The 14709-nt window shown below is 50.4% G+C and overlaps 7 protein-coding genes across 7 annotated transcripts; 4 read left to right on the forward strand and 3 right to left on the reverse strand.

Moving 5' to 3' along the window:
• Positions 1–896: 896 nt before the first annotated feature.
• On the forward strand, positions 897–1649 carry N7537_007479 (uS17 family ribosomal protein; the record flags this gene model as incomplete). Its single annotated transcript, XM_056898536.1, has 1 exon — positions 897–1649. One exon carries the CDS (start codon positions 897–899, stop codon positions 1647–1649), a length of 753 nt encoding a protein of 250 aa, XP_056750612.1.
• Positions 1650–2211: 562 nt separating this feature from the next.
• N7537_007480 (WD40 repeat domain-containing protein) lies at positions 2212–3825 on the reverse strand (the record flags this gene model as incomplete). The annotated part of the gene is made up of 3 exons (XM_056898537.1): positions 3671–3825; positions 3449–3614; positions 2212–3390 (listed from the first exon to the last, which is right to left on the reverse strand). The coding sequence occupies exons 1-3, from the start codon at positions 3706–3708 to the stop codon at positions 2212–2214; spliced, it is 1383 nt and encodes a 460-aa protein (XP_056750613.1). The 5' UTR covers positions 3709–3825.
• A 551-nt stretch (positions 3826–4376) lies between these two features.
• N7537_007481 (putative spindle pole body component) lies at positions 4377–7396 on the forward strand (the record flags this gene model as incomplete). The annotated part of the gene is made up of 4 exons (XM_056898538.1): positions 4377–4436; positions 4504–4712; positions 4790–7196; positions 7247–7396. 4 exons carry the CDS (start codon positions 4377–4379, stop codon positions 7280–7282), a joined length of 2712 nt encoding a protein of 903 aa, XP_056750614.1. The 3' UTR covers positions 7283–7396.
• Positions 7397–7899: 503 nt separating this feature from the next.
• N7537_007482 (DUF3759 domain-containing protein) lies at positions 7900–8377 on the forward strand (the record flags this gene model as incomplete). The annotated part of the gene is made up of 3 exons (XM_056898539.1): positions 7900–7915; positions 7971–8108; positions 8205–8377. 3 exons carry the CDS (start codon positions 7900–7902, stop codon positions 8375–8377), a joined length of 327 nt encoding a protein of 108 aa, XP_056750615.1.
• Positions 8378–9201: 824 nt separating this feature from the next.
• On the reverse strand, positions 9202–10339 carry N7537_007483 (60S ribosomal protein eL8; the record flags this gene model as incomplete). The annotated part of the gene is made up of 3 exons (XM_056898540.1): positions 9202–9912; positions 9982–10062; positions 10334–10339. The coding sequence occupies 3 exons, from the start codon at positions 10337–10339 to the stop codon at positions 9202–9204; spliced, it is 798 nt and encodes a 265-aa protein (XP_056750616.1).
• Positions 10340–12662: 2323 nt separating this feature from the next.
• On the reverse strand, positions 12663–13289 carry N7537_007484 (putative AP-3 adaptor complex subunit sigma; the record flags this gene model as incomplete). Its single annotated transcript, XM_056898541.1, has 2 exons — positions 12663–13148; positions 13221–13289. The coding sequence occupies 2 exons, from the start codon at positions 13287–13289 to the stop codon at positions 12663–12665; spliced, it is 555 nt and encodes a 184-aa protein (XP_056750617.1).
• A 198-nt stretch (positions 13290–13487) lies between these two features.
• Positions 13488–14522, forward strand: N7537_007485 (translation initiation/elongation factor MRX8; the record flags this gene model as incomplete). The annotated part of the gene is made up of 2 exons (XM_056898542.1): positions 13488–13999; positions 14096–14522. The coding sequence occupies 2 exons, from the start codon at positions 13488–13490 to the stop codon at positions 14520–14522; spliced, it is 939 nt and encodes a 312-aa protein (XP_056750618.1).
• Between the last annotated feature and the right edge of the window lie 187 nt (positions 14523–14709).

The raw sequence follows: 14709 nt of genomic DNA on the forward strand, positions 1-14709 counted from the left end.
GGTTTCTCATTGGTTTCTGCTTTTGTCTTTTTTCCCCTTAAAATTTGATTTCTGTATACAGGATGGGTTTCCCTTTACAATATAGACCAGACATATCAGAATTACCGGATCCGACCCGGATTAATTGTTCATCCTAGTTGACGGGAAATTTGGGCAGAATATGACTACATCCCCATTTGGTTGTTGTGAAGGGGATACAGCAGGCATGGGCAAATGAGCCAGACTGGGTTGGGTGTTCCTGTGGAAGTCACTTTCGGCTGTCACTTTATGACTCTGCCTTTGCTCTGCTATTAAATGGAAGATACAATAATGCACTTGCATGAAAAAAGAAATCGAGATATCTCGAGAGTGCACATGGAAAGGCCAAAAGTAATGCCAGGGGAGGCCTTTCATCCATGCAGTCTCGAATATCCATGAATGTTCTTCCAATTAGCGAACCTGGGCCTGCAAATTCCATGTCATACAATAGCGATTCATTTTCCGAGCAAAAAAAAAACACATTCTCGTGATGGTCCTAGGTGGGTGAGGGCCGAGGTAGCTGTTGGAACGGGGGTGCGAAATCTGCTTAGGGGAATTAGACACTCTAGAAAAGTATACAAACCATAAGAAGTGCAGATGCAATTCATACACTTAAATATGAAGATTTTGCTATTCAATTGCCCGGTTACTCCTAAGTCTATCCAAGTCGACGTCTTATACTAAGGTGCAAACAGTGCAAACGTGCTTCCCCGAGAAATTCTCGAAATCCTCAACACCAAACACCTCAAGCTCGCAACCATTTGGGCGGTCACCATTACCACAAACCATTCGCGTGCTTGACCATCTCCCATTACTCGTCCTCTCCAGTCCCATCCAACTCCAATTGGAAGAGCAACCGCCTGCTCCCCCCACCAACCATGGCACCAAGCCACCTCCTCCGGGCAACAATGCCTCTCCGCGCCTCAATCACGACACCTCTGTCCCTGACACGCCCCTCAATTCTCCAATCAACCACATACCTCACCACTCCCCTCCGCAATGCCTCAACAACCACCCCAACCCCCACACAGCCCAAGACCACCGGCACAGAAACACAAGCGCCCTCCCGACTGCGCAACTACGCCTCCGCCCTGAAAACCGGTACCGTCGTCTCCGTCGGCCGCATGGACCGCACAGTGCGCGTCTGCCACCGCCACACATTCTGGGACCGACACATCCGCAAGTTCTACCCCCAGGAAACCCACTACCTAGTCTCCGACCCGCGCAACTCTCTCCGCGACGGCGATATAATCGAATTCTCGTCCGGCGCGCCCAAGAGCCGGAACGTGCACCACGTCGTCGAACGTATCATCACACCTTTCGGTGAGGCGATTGAGGACCGTCCTGCTGTTTTGTCGAAGGAAGAGCGTGAGGCTGAGCGTGAGACGCGCTGGGCGGCGAAGTATCTCCGTCGTGAGTCCAAGCGGCTGGGTCGTGAGGTGGATCTTGTGAAGGAGGCGGCTAAGGCGGGCGTGCCTGTGCCTAAGGGTGAGGTGCTTTCTACTGCGCAGTTGATTCATCGGATTCATGCGGAGAATGAGCGGGTCGGGAAGGTCAAGAGGATTGTGCAGGAGAGAGTGGCCGAGAGTGAGAGGATTACTCAGGAGAGAGTGAAGGAGGCTGAGAACTGAGCTGTTGCCTTTCATCACCGAATAACTGTACGTTTAGCTCTTTTTGGGACGGGCTTCAGTATTTGAAGTGTCGGATTTGTCATTTGGCCTCCGTGGTGTTGCATATCGGAGATTATGTACTGTATTATACCGCTTCAATTTATTTTCATTGGCATCGTGATATGTTGTTTTCCTGGGATGGATCTTCCAACTAAAGGTAGGTCTAAAGTATGTATGAGAAGAGAAAGAAGGAGAGGAACCACCCATCAATATCAAAATACAAAACAACCAACAGTGTACATCGTAAACATGGGGTTAGTCTAGACGATACTGTCTAGTCCAATCCCCTAATCATTTGCAAAAAGAGAAAGTCACTGGTATCATGGAAGAATAACCAACTCCTTTACCCAGAAACGGCCAACTGTGCCCGTCAAATACTGAACCCTTCAGCTTGGAGGTATGACCCCGGCGAGAGACACAATGCTCCCTCAATTGATTGGACATGGGGTCTTATTTCTCTCAAGCTTTCGGAACATCGTCTCTTTCCCATTGCTCCTCGCTCGGTGCTAACTCAAATTGAAGGTCACGCCGCGAAGACCCGGACCTTGAGATCAACACTGCCAGTCGCCAGGACACATCGAATGGACATCTTTGTGGCATTGGGGTCTACCTTCGTCCCATTAGATGCAGCCTCGGCGCCGTTTGCACCCTCATTGGCACCGGCATCCTTAACCAAAGGTGGTGCCCACCGAAGAGAACTGATGAAATGGTCGTGGGCCACGATCTTGCGTACACACTTGCATTCTTGCGTGAGATCCCAGCACCGCAACGTCTTGTCGTCAGAGACTGAGAGAAGGTATTTCCCACCGGGATGGAAGACCAATGAGCGGACCCAGTTGTCGTGGCCAACAAGAGTCTTGATGCAGTTCCCACGGGTATCCCAGATACGGATGGTCTTATCACGAGAACCTGTAGCCACAAACTCGGCGGATGAGGATGCTGGTGGTGGCTTCTTTAGCCCCGCAATAGCTGCCAAATGAGGGTAGCTTGTTGGCGGAGCAAAGGCCACACACTCGATATAGTGTTCGTGGCCTAGGAATGTTGACTTGGTATCACCAGATGAGATATCCCACAGACGCGCAACTCGGTCATCTCCACCGGAGAAGAGGAACCGGCCGTCTGGGGATGGTGTAACATCTCGAATCCAGTCTCCATGACCCGACATGGATTTGACACAATATCCAGTTGTGACATCCCATATACGCAGTGTGAGATCGCGAGAAGCCGAGACTAGCAGGTTTCCTGACATGGGAGACCCTGCAGCTCCAGACGGAATGAACCGAACTGCTGAAACGCTGTGGTCGTGCCCTGGTAGCGTTCGGATGTTCTTATACTCGTCAGCCGGGTCCCACAATTTGATCGTCAGATCTGACGAGCATGATGCAAGAAGTGTGCCTCCGCGCGGTCCTCCATAGTCGACGTCTAACACTGCCCTAGTATGTCCTTTGATTGTGCGTTCTAGTTCACCCAACTCCCAGTCCCAGATCTTGATTGTGGTATCATCTGAGCCGGAGGCCAATGAAGAGAATATTGGATGGAAAGCGAGGCACGATACTGGCGAGCGGTGCGATTCAAGGTCGTGGCGCGCTGGTGCACGAGGCAGCCAGGAGACTGGGTCTTGGTTTTTGCGATTCAGAGAAGTCGGGGTTGCAGTGTCCAGCTCAGACTGGAGTGAAGCGCATCGTGCTTCCAAGTCCATAATCTATACCCGAATGGCAGGTTAACAAAAGGAAGGCTTGTGGTGTATCTGGTCTTCGCACCTTTTTCTGTAACCGGACTACACTCGTCCATTTCTTCTCCAAGAGGCCTTCATATTTCTTAAGTGTGGTCTCGTCGACTCGGATCGAGTCGCCTAGTTCTTCTCGTAAAGCGGCGGAGCTGTGGTGTAAATTCACAGAGGTGAGGTAGGCGATTATTCCTTTGTGTCTGTCGCAAAACACCATCAGCGATCACCCTTATAGGAACCAGATCGGGTCACATACAGCTCCTCCGCCTGCCGCGACGTAAGAAGTTGGCTCATGGTGTTATATGTGCTCTCTGCTCGCTGTGCTTATCCAAATGCGCATACACCAAATTGGTTCGGAAAACTGCGATGGAGGGGAAGTGGGTGGGAGCGGTGTCGGCGAATAAGGGGAGTTGGGAGTTGGGAGTTGGGAGTTGGGTTGGAAAATTGACGAATTGGCGAATTGATCCAAGAGAAGTAGAGGAATTGAAGAAGCGAAAGAAAGAGAAGAGAAGATATGAAGAACAAGTTGAGATCCACCGCGGGGGAGGGAATTAAACAAAACAATCTTCGCCAAGGCTTTTGTTTACTTTCCTTCAACTTCAACTGTTTATTTTCTTTAAACCCCGTGTGTTTCGACGATTATCAGCCACCCCTGTCAATATACACAGTTTGACCCTTTAACTTGGATAATTCATGTTCTAGCCATCAGTGTCTTATTGTTCAAGACAAGTCTGCCTTTGATACCCTTTGGGCATCAACCCAACACGGTACGATCATCTGAATCCCCCCCGAGACACCCCCGAGACCCCCCGCAACACCAACTCAGTCCGTTTTATCTCTTTATCCGGAACCTTCTCTGTTGCTATGCGCTCTTCGGATCCGACACTACACCGACACTACAGAAAGTGCTGACGACTTCCCTTCCTAGAATCCGGTGATAGTCCAGTCCTTCGCCCATCAGAATGGCTGAAGCCACAGAGGACTTCTCCTCTTTACCCTTAGCCGACCGGTTCGCTCACAAGGTGCGCTCATTCCTGCATACCCATCCCGATTGTTTGGATCACTGAAAAGTCTAACCCCGATAAACAGAACTGGAAAGTCCGAAAGGAGGCATACGAAGATGCGAAAGCGCAATTTGAAAAGACCCCCGATGAATCACACCCGGTATTCGTGCCATTCATACAAGATCCCGGCCTGTTCAAAGGAGCGGTCGCAGATTCCAACGTCGCCGCGCAGTCAGAAGGTCTTGCAGCATACTGCGCCTTTTTGAAATTCGGAGGAGCCCAAGCCTGCACGAGGTGCGTCAACCCCCAGTCCCAATCACGACGGTCTTCTTGGTCCACCCTGCATCCACTAACAACATTCCCATTTACAGGACCCGCACATATACAATTGGCCCAATTGCGGAGAAGGGTCTCCCATCTACACGACCGGCCGGTAAAGCTAGAGCCCAAGAAGCTCTTCTATTATGTGTCGAATTGGATAAGGCCGATGCGGTGATCGAGGAGCTACTACCCATACTATCACACAAAGTACCCAAGGTGATTGCTGCATCTCTCGCAGCCTTGACCCTCATCTACCACAACTTCGGCTGCAAGATCGTCGACCCGAAGCAAACTTTGAAAGCGTTGACCAAGGTTTTTGGTCATGCCGATAAAAATGTCCGCGCGGAAGCACAAAACCTGACTGTGGAACTCTATCGGTGGCTTCGGGAGGCCATCAAGCCTCTGTTCTGGGCCGAATTGAAACCTGTGCAACAAGGAGATTTAGAGAAACTATTCGAAGCTGTGAAGCAGGACCCGACGCCGAAGCAAGAGCGATTCACTCGGGCACAACAAGATGCCATGGCCGCGGCCAGCGCTGCACCGGCAGGCGAGGAGGGTGAAGAACCAGCCGGCGACGACTTTGACGAGGAGGAGGATGGGGTGGTTGTTGACGCCTTCGACCTGGCGGAACCGGTTGATGTCATGAAGAAAATCCCTGCCGACTTCCATGATCAATTGGCCTCGTCAAAATGGAAGGACCGCAAGGAAGCGTTGGACGCTCTCTATAACGTTATCAACGTTCCCCGAATCAAAGATGGCCCCTACGATGATATTGTGAGGGGATTAGCCAAATCCATGAAGGACGCCAACGTCGCTGTCGCCACGATAGCTGCAAACTGTGTGGAAGTGCTGGCCAAGGGCCTCCGCAACGGATTCACCAAATACCGAAGTACCATTATGGCGCCCATGTTTGAACGTTTGAAAGAAAAGAAGACGAGTGTTGCAGATGCTTTGGGCCAGGCGTTAGATGCCGTCTTCACAACCACAACCCTCTCAGAATGTTTGGAAGAAATCTTTGAGTATCTCAAGCACAAGAATCCACAGATCAAGCAGGAAACTGTCAAGTTCTTGGTTCGTTGCTTGCGCACAACCCGGACGGTACCAGCCAAGCCAGAGCAGAAAGCGATCGCTGATGCTGGCACAAAGCTATTGACCGAGTCCGCCCCGGCAATTCGTGAAGGAGCTGCTGAAATTCTGGGTACATTAATGAAGATTCTAGGTGAACGGGCCATGAACCCGTATCTCGATGGACTTGATGAGATTCGGAAGACAAAAATCAAAGAGTACTTCGGAACCGCTGAAGTCAAGGCCAAGGAGCGACCCAAGGCTATTATCGCACCCCCAAAGCCTGCTGCCCCGGCTGCTAGGAAGGTCGTTGGCAAGAAGCCGCCATCGGGGCTGAAGAAACTAGCCCCTGTAGCCGCTCCGCCTCCCCCAGAGGAACCCCCGGCCAGGCCTGCGGCCAGGGGAATCCCTTCAAAGCTAGGTGCTCCGAAGGCCGGCGGTCTTCCAACCCCTGGGTCAGGTCTCAAGCTGCAACGGAAGCTTGCTGGTCCCGGAACCACTGCATCGCCATCAAGACGAGTTGCCCCGCCCCCAGAAGAGGATGTGGCTCCCCCGCCAGCCGCTCCCAAGCTCGGTCTTGGTCGTGGCCTTGCCGGTAGGCCTATTGCCAGACCGTTAGCGCCTGCTGAACCTGCCCCTGCCCCTTCACCTGCAGCCAATGCTATGGCAGCCGCCGATCGTGCTGAGTTGGAGGAATTACGTGCGGAGAAGGAGAACTTCAACCGAACCGTGGAAGATATGAAGTCCGAGCGTTCAAGGCTCAACTCGACGATCACTGAACTTCAGAACCAAAATGCACAGCTGATTGAGGACCACACCCGCGATGTCTTGAGCATCAAGGCGAAGGAGACTCAACTTGTTCGAGCACGGAGTGACGCGGAAACTGCGGAGGGGAGCGTTCAAAAGCAGCAGAGAGAGATCGAAAGATTGAAGCGTGAACTCGCACGAGCACTTCGTGCGTCTGCTATAAGCCCACCTAATGCTGCGTCGGACGCAGGAAGCATGGGTGTGCCGGACACAAGTTCCATCTACCAAGTAGACCACCTCGGCAACGGCAATGCTGCTGCACGATCTGGTCTTCACATGGGATCCCGCTTCGACAGCTCGCGTCCTCGAAGCTACGCCTCTGCTACTCCCAGTGAGGAGAGGGAGAACAATGGCATAGAATCACCAGGACCCAGCAGTCGTAATGGTGGCCTAGGCCGACGCAATTTGAGCCCTACATACGGTTACTCTGCGGTTGGTAGCCCGACGCGCTCATCCGCCCGCAACTCCAACACAAATTTCACCGAAGACGATCATCAGCAGCCCAGATCTTCTGAACCGGCAGAGAACTGGAAGCGAGCTGCGGAAGTCACCAGCCAACTGAAGGCGAGAATTGAACAAATGAAGGTGAGTGGTTGTGGTTCGAATACTCATTGAATTGGCTAACAAGAATGCAGGTACGCCAAGGGCTTTCACGACCTCCTCAACGTTAATGACCAAATGACCGCGATCACGTTTATGTCTCGTCCTTCTTCACATTATACACCTTCTTCGCTTGCTTTTTGCTTCAACTTGTGTCTTTAGACAGGGTTTCTCAGTGTCATCATTCATACTGGAAAAAAAAAACGGCCGTGAACATCTCTGGTCTTCTGGGAGCATAGGGCTGGCTTTGGGGTTTCTTTGTACTTTTTTTTTTCTCTTATGCTTTGGCTGTGGACCTCTGGATCTTACTGTAATTTCATCATACCAGCCTTGTCTTCTCTTATTCTGCTCATGATTATCGGTTTCTTGGGATGTGGGATGTAGGTTATCTGAAGGGGTGTAATAAACCTGTTTGTTATTACTATCTTCCTATTTCTCTTCTGAATAGAAATTATCTTGCATATATATTGTACGCCTCTGTTTCATCTGTATTCTAACTAGACCACGCTTAGCGTCGCTTTCTATGACTGGTCCTCGGAAGCATATGCCCCTCAATGAGGTGACCGTAAATGATGAAGTGGCACTAGTGGAAGAGTATAAAACCCACTAGACTACCCCTCTTCTTGATGTTTCACTTATCTCCTCTACTATCCTCTCTCACCAACTTTTCTTAACAATTCAATTCAAAATGGGCTGGTTCAGTGGTGAGTATTCCCTTCATCCTTCCTTGGTACCAACCTTCCACTAACACACACCTAGACGATTCCGATCAGGCTCAGTCCTACAACACCTACAACAGCCAGCAAGAGCACGATCCTTCCGTGATCCACGAGCTGATCGCCGGTGCCGCCAGCTACGAAGCAGCCAAGGCCTACGAGAACCACGTCGCTGAGAACGGTACATATCCAATCCCCCTTCCCTTCTTTTGACCATGCGGTACACAAAGTCAAGTCTAGAGACGGGAAAGCTAATACTTCTTCTTGTCTGTAATAGGCGAGCCTGACAGCCACGCCAAGGCCAAGGAGATCCTTGCTGGATTTGCTGGTGCCTTTGTCGACCGTGAGGTCGAGACCAGGGGATTGGACTTCTTTGACAAGGAGAAGGCCAAGTACCAGGCTCGTGAGCAAGTCCACGATGCGTATGACAACAACGGAAACCGGTTCTAGATAGCCTCAAGAGTATGTGATATGAATATACTTGAATGTTGTGTCTCTATATATTTTTCCTGTAGCCTGAACCGGAATTGTTTTTTAGGGGGGGGGGGATTACCCCTCCACCCCACCACTATAAATATACTATGCAGCCTGTACAGTCTTACAGTACTCTTAAAGCCTTAACAGACTGCCATATAGCCTGTTTCCTTTATGCAAGACTGGTTTATAGAAAGTATGCAGACATCTTTAAGATATGTGCCAAGACGGGACTATCATTTAGAAAAGACTTGGTATTCTTGGCAGGTGTCGCTGTCTCGCAGATCCCACACAAATCGGAGAAATGAAAATCTCGATTGGGTAAAATAATGCTGATTAAGACATTGGCAGAAGAGATTTTGTCCTAAGGTTTTGTCTACCATCTACGCGTAAAGCACTCGTACAGACTACAACCAACACAATCATATACAAATGATACTACAAATACAAAGCAGACGACATGAATGCCTAGTTCTGATGGGACTACAAAGACCATCAATAGATTGAACAGGTAGAGAAATGCATTCATGGGTATCTGCAGAAAAGTTGGTACATGGGGCCATTGGAGTTCGTGAGAGAAAAATGTGTCTTTTTTTGTTAGAACAGGATCCAAAAAGGGCCAAAGGGCTCTTTCACACCCATCTAAAGCTAAAAGATTTGGCCGTCAATAGATCGTCAAAGCCTTCAACACCTCGTTGGTTCCCATCACAACTCATTATTTTTGAGATCCGAGTGCGCTTCGATTAGAAGACGATCCCGTCAAACAGACATCAAAGGGAGAAAACTGTAGTTACACAAGCTTAAACCTTGATGGCGGCATCGAGAGCCTTCTGCTTCTTCTCGATGCGGGCGTTGGCCTTGGCGCCCATGATACCACCACCCCAGTGGCGGCGGGAGTCCTCGTTCTTGTCGGTGTAACCCTCCTTGATGGCGGAGAGGAGCTTGGCGAACTCGGCCTTGTCCTCAGCGCGGGTCTCGGTCAGGGCGAGAACGGCGGAGGTCTTCTTGTGGACGACTGTGCCGAGACGGGCCTTACCCTTGACAATGGCGTAGGGGACACCCATCTTGCGGCAGAGAGCGGGCAGGAAGACAACCAGCTCAATGGGGTCGACATCGTGGGCGATGAGAACGAGGGAAGCCTTCTTGTTCTCAACGAGTCCGACGACGTGGTTGAGACCGTACTTGACGTTGTAGGGCTTCTTGGAGACATCCTCCTTCTTCTTGCCCTCGGAGACGGCGGTGGCCTCCTGGACGAGACGCTCCTTCTTCTCGGCCTTGGTCTCAGGACGGTACTTGGAGAGGAGCTTGAAGGTCTGGGCAGCGGTGTTGCGGTCGAGAGTGGCCTGGAACTGAGCGATGGAAGGGGGAACCTTCAGGCGCATGTTCAGGATCTTCTTCTGGCGCTGAAGACGGACATACTCGGGCCACTTGACGAAGCGGGAGAGGTTGCGACGGGGCTGGATGTCCTGGCCGATACCGAAGTTGCGAGTGCGCTTCTCGATAAGGGGGTTCTGTGGTAGAACGGTCAGCGATCTTCAAGATCTCAGTGCACTCCTCAGGGGAAAGAAAGAAAAACGTACCTTGGCAGCCTTCTTGCCAGCGCCAGCCTTGCCCTGGGGGTAGGGCAGAGCGGCGGTCTTCTTTCCGGACTTAGTAGGAGGCTATCATTGAGGAAGAAGATCAGCGTGCTGTTCACATAGTGCTGCATCTTCTTTGAACTCTAAGGAGAACATGAGCCAAGCCGTGTTACGGGCATTGACTCCATGCTTCCAGCCAAAATCATCACACGATGCGCGACACATCTCTTTCGAGGCTGTGCGCGATCGGCGGAATTGCTTAGATCAAAAGAACTGAAGCAAAGCGAATGTCGTGAGACATCGCAGGAACTAGAAGAAGCCTCTGAAGTTATCAAGAGACAGTTTATGTACTCACCACCATTTTGTCGACTGGGATTGCGCTGATTGACGGTTGACGGATGAGAAAGGGAAAAGTTCGTGTGGATGCAACTTATGAAGTTTCTGTGGGTCGCGCTAGCGCAATCAGGTGACTAGGGCTAGGGCAAGCTGCTAGGGCATATGTAAGTTTCCACGTGAGATGGATCACATGACATCCAACATCTCTTGAGATTCTGGCAGCGATGGAGCCCTGGAGGGTATCTTCCTCAAGTATGTTACATACACATTGATCTTGTAATCCATTATAAACACCAGAAATAAAAAATAGTCCCCCAATCTTCCAGCTCCCCCTTGTATCTCTCAGAACAAATTGGCGTTAGTTGAAATGATATCGAAATACGGCCTGTTGTTCGAATGACACTAATCATTGGGGTTATGGAAAGATCGCCCCTACTCTAGTTCTAGATTGGTCATGATGTCCTTTCTCCCTCTGGGGCCAGGGCCACCCATGGACTCCACACCTAATAAGCTCTCCCACATCGCATATTGATCTATACATAGCGACTGGATGTCGCGTTATAGGGCTTTGGAAACTAATGCCATATCCCAATATAGAAAATATACCCATATGAAACAATCTGAAACCGAGCTGGTGCAGTTCAGTCCCGCCCGCGAATGAGCTGCCCGACCTCATATTCTGGGTATTCAGTCGAGCAACACCGAAAGCCCTTCCCAGTGCAATGTGTGAATGGCAACGGCAAAGAAACTATATGGCACCTTACTCTTGAAGCATTCCAAAAGCTACGTGAAATATCAGCCCACCAACCCGTTCAGATGGTTCGCTATCGGTGACACGACAAGAGAGAACATGCCTTGGATCTTCGCAGATCGCAAAGGAGTCTGGAATACCGCATGTCTTGTCAATATTGACATGGGCAAAGAATCAACCATACTGGCCTTTCCCTCCCAGAATGCTAGCTCTCCTGTCTTCCAGCATGTGCGAAGGCTGCGTCTCTATGGAATCAACAAATTAAAACTTTAGGGTTAGTGGAGCAATCTAACTTGGGGGTTCCTTTCTGGGAGTTGCTTTTTCATCTGGAGAGTCTTCTCTGTCGTCCGTTCGCTAGCATCGGCCTTGTGATAGACACTCCCTATCCCACATGCTTTCTGCTTTTACCGAAACATCCTACCAACTAAGCGCCAAAGCAGTACCCAAATGGCTCGGTGGTATCTTGAAATACTGCCTAAGTTGCAGTTTCGTTCGACAACACTTTCTTTTTGGTTTCACGAAGGAGCTACCATCGCGATAGTGCAAAAACGAATTCCTCGCAATGCATTGAATAATCGCATTCTATCTATCCATGCATCACTGACAGAATGTCTAGGGCTAGCGAGAAGAAGTTCAATTCGACACGACAACTCATGCCTGAAGAACACGATACCTGGTGTTAAGCCTCCGGGTATACCAGTCCAACAGCACCATTGCTTCAATCGTTAAGATGACAGTTTCCCTCACACTCTCCTCCTAGATGTATTCTCCGTACCTATTGTTAGGTCCGGGGGTTTCGGAGCCTTTTGGGAAGTCCCTATTGAAACAACCCCATCACAGACATTAAGCTACAATTCTTTTTGTTATTCTATTTGAAAGATATGTGAGGGTCGTGTAAGACGGCTTTGAAGTTTCCGGAACTTCAGGTTCAGTGCTCAGGACGATGCCTGGGCATTCTCAACTGCATCATGCATCTGCATCCAGCAAAGCACGGTCTAGCTGAGATACCATCCAAAGTGTGGTTTGCGGGCAACTTGAGCTTTTTTTGGGGATGGGGATCTGGGTGTATATCCCGACGTATCTACATTCCCACCATGAATGGAAAACCGCTATTCAAAAACCTCCACACTTTCACAGTCTGTTCAAGGGTGTCTCTCCCAACCATGCCGCTTTGTGTATATGTCCGACACAATAGCGATGGAAGCTGGGTGGAGCGACCAAACGGGGTAAATATGATAGGAAATGACAGAGGCGCAATGTACCCGGTCGACTTTGGCCAAAACGACCACTTCCGCGCCACACGCACACTCGAAGACCCAGCCCAGTGCTTAAACGCCAACAGGTTAGTTTATAAGGACGAAAATAGATGGGTCCCAAAAATCTGGATTTAAATACGTCGAAGAACACCACAATATACAATCACGCATCATTAAAAGGCATCAATAACCGAAAAATCTAAAACATCACTCCCGAATCCTGCGAAAGCAAGCCTAGTATGCGTAACCAAAACGCCTTAGATAGACCAAGTAGGATGCAATAATCCTCAGATCCATCAATATGCAGGTCATCAAAAGACAAAGAACCTATTCCCCATAGATCACCTCCAAGCCCCCAACCCAGGCAAAGCCCCACGACCCAGACTAGTACTAGCAGCCTGAACAGCCTTCTTCTTCCCCAACGATCCCTCCTGAGCCCGCACACCAGCGATGATCTTCTCAATATGCGTCTCAACAACAACACCACCAACAATCATTTCACCAAGCACGGCATGCAGAGTCTCATATCCGAAGATGAGATCCAACTCGCAGACATTCTCGAACATGCGATCCAGCGCCTCGACAAACACCTGAATTAGATCGATCAAAGCGAGCGGGGACTCGGTCGACGTAGAGATCATGATAAACGACAGCGTTGCATAGGTCCGGTATGTGATTTGCGTGGGGGCATCGGAGGGCCCGGAGGCGGAGGAGCTAGCGCCCTGCGAGAGGAGAGGAGGGAGTGGGAGGAAGTTGCAGGCGCTTGCTGGACGCTGCGCGACTAGCCGGTATATTTGCGCGATTAGGGATTGCTGCGTTTGCGTGTCCTGTTTAGGAGGTTAGTTGGGGTTCGTCGTGCGCGGGTGCGCGAGTGCGGCGGGGGAGGGGGATCGACTTACCAGTTGTGTGTAGAACTTGGTTAGCCGGGGTTGGCCATTATTATTGAAAACGAGGACTGCGTTGATCATCTTGACTGGTGAGGTATGGAACAATCTTGGAAGTTGGGGAGAATGTCGGTCTTATCTGGATGCGATAGCTGATGATGCGGTCTTGGCTTGGGTGACTGACTTGCCCCGTGCGCCGATCTGGAGAAATCGATACTAACTCGACTTTTTTATTTTATTTGGCTTTTTGTCGACTCATTTTTCGGGTATTTGAGAGTCACGATGAACTCATTATCAACATGTAGGAACTCTGCATCCAGGATATCATTATACACAACCATACGAGCCCTATCCTCATCCTCGAATCCCAATTCCAAGCGCGAACTCAAAGACCTCACCCCGTCCGACCTCTGCTACTACTGGGATACAAGACCCCCGAAGGATGAACAACTAGCTTTCGCCGATAAGGTCTTCACGCCGTCGCGTCACTCGCCGCTCAAACTCTGGTCCGCGGCCAAATTCCGCACAACACCATTTGCATCAGTCGAGCCCGAAGTCGCATTCTTGGGCCGCTCAAATGTCGGCAAGAGTTCACTGTTGAATGCAATAATGGGACAGGAGATGTGCTGGACATCGTCGAAACCAGGTCGGACGAGGGAAATGAACGCGTTCGGGATTGGAGGGACCAAGGGCGGCGAGTCGAAGGTTGTGCTGCTTGACATGCCGGGATACGGAAAAGCGAGTCGGTCTGAGTGGGGAGCGGAGATTATGAAGTATCTCCAGGGACGGAAACAGTGAGTTATGACCTGGCCCATGTTGAACACGAAATACATGAAACAAACCTACCCATCCACGGTGTTCAATGACTGACGAAGGTTATAATATTCTAGACTTCGTCGCGCATTCCTCCTCATCGACAGCACGCACGGCATCAAGCAAACAGATGCCGAGATCTTGCGACTATTCCGACACCACGCAATCCCACACCAGATCATTCTATCCAAGGTCGACAAGTTCCTTGTTAGGCAATTGAAGCAAATAAAGACGGGTGTCACGCCTGCCAATATCGAGCGGCTACAGCTCTTGCTGCAGGGCATCAAACCTATTGTGCAGCCAGATCCGCGGGCTTCGGAGGGGCCTGGGTCTCTGGGTGAGATTTTGACTTGTAGTGCCGAGGCAAAGATTGGTCCTGGCCGGTCGTTGGGGATCGATGCTGTTCGTTGGTCGATTTTGTCTGCTGCTGGGATTGATGGGAGCTTGCAGGGTGGTCGGCTCGCTGTGCCGACTGCTGCAGATACATCGGCTACTATGTCGTGAAACGGTATGTCGTGTTGTCCGAATTCGAAACTATACCCGTTGAGTTTTTAGACTCGACTCCTTGGTGCTCCGATCGGTCTTTCCCCGAGTGCATGCATCTATGGGCTACAGATGTGATTGTATATCTCCCGTTGCTTTTCTAGAGTGATGATTGAGATATCTGGCTTTTCTTGAGTATGGTAGCCAA

This window comes from Penicillium hordei, assembly GCF_028827395.1.
Source record: "Penicillium hordei strain IBT 12815 chromosome Unknown utg000004l_segment0_segment0, whole genome shotgun sequence".
Lineage (NCBI taxonomy): Eukaryota > Fungi > Ascomycota > Eurotiomycetes > Eurotiales > Aspergillaceae > Penicillium > Penicillium hordei.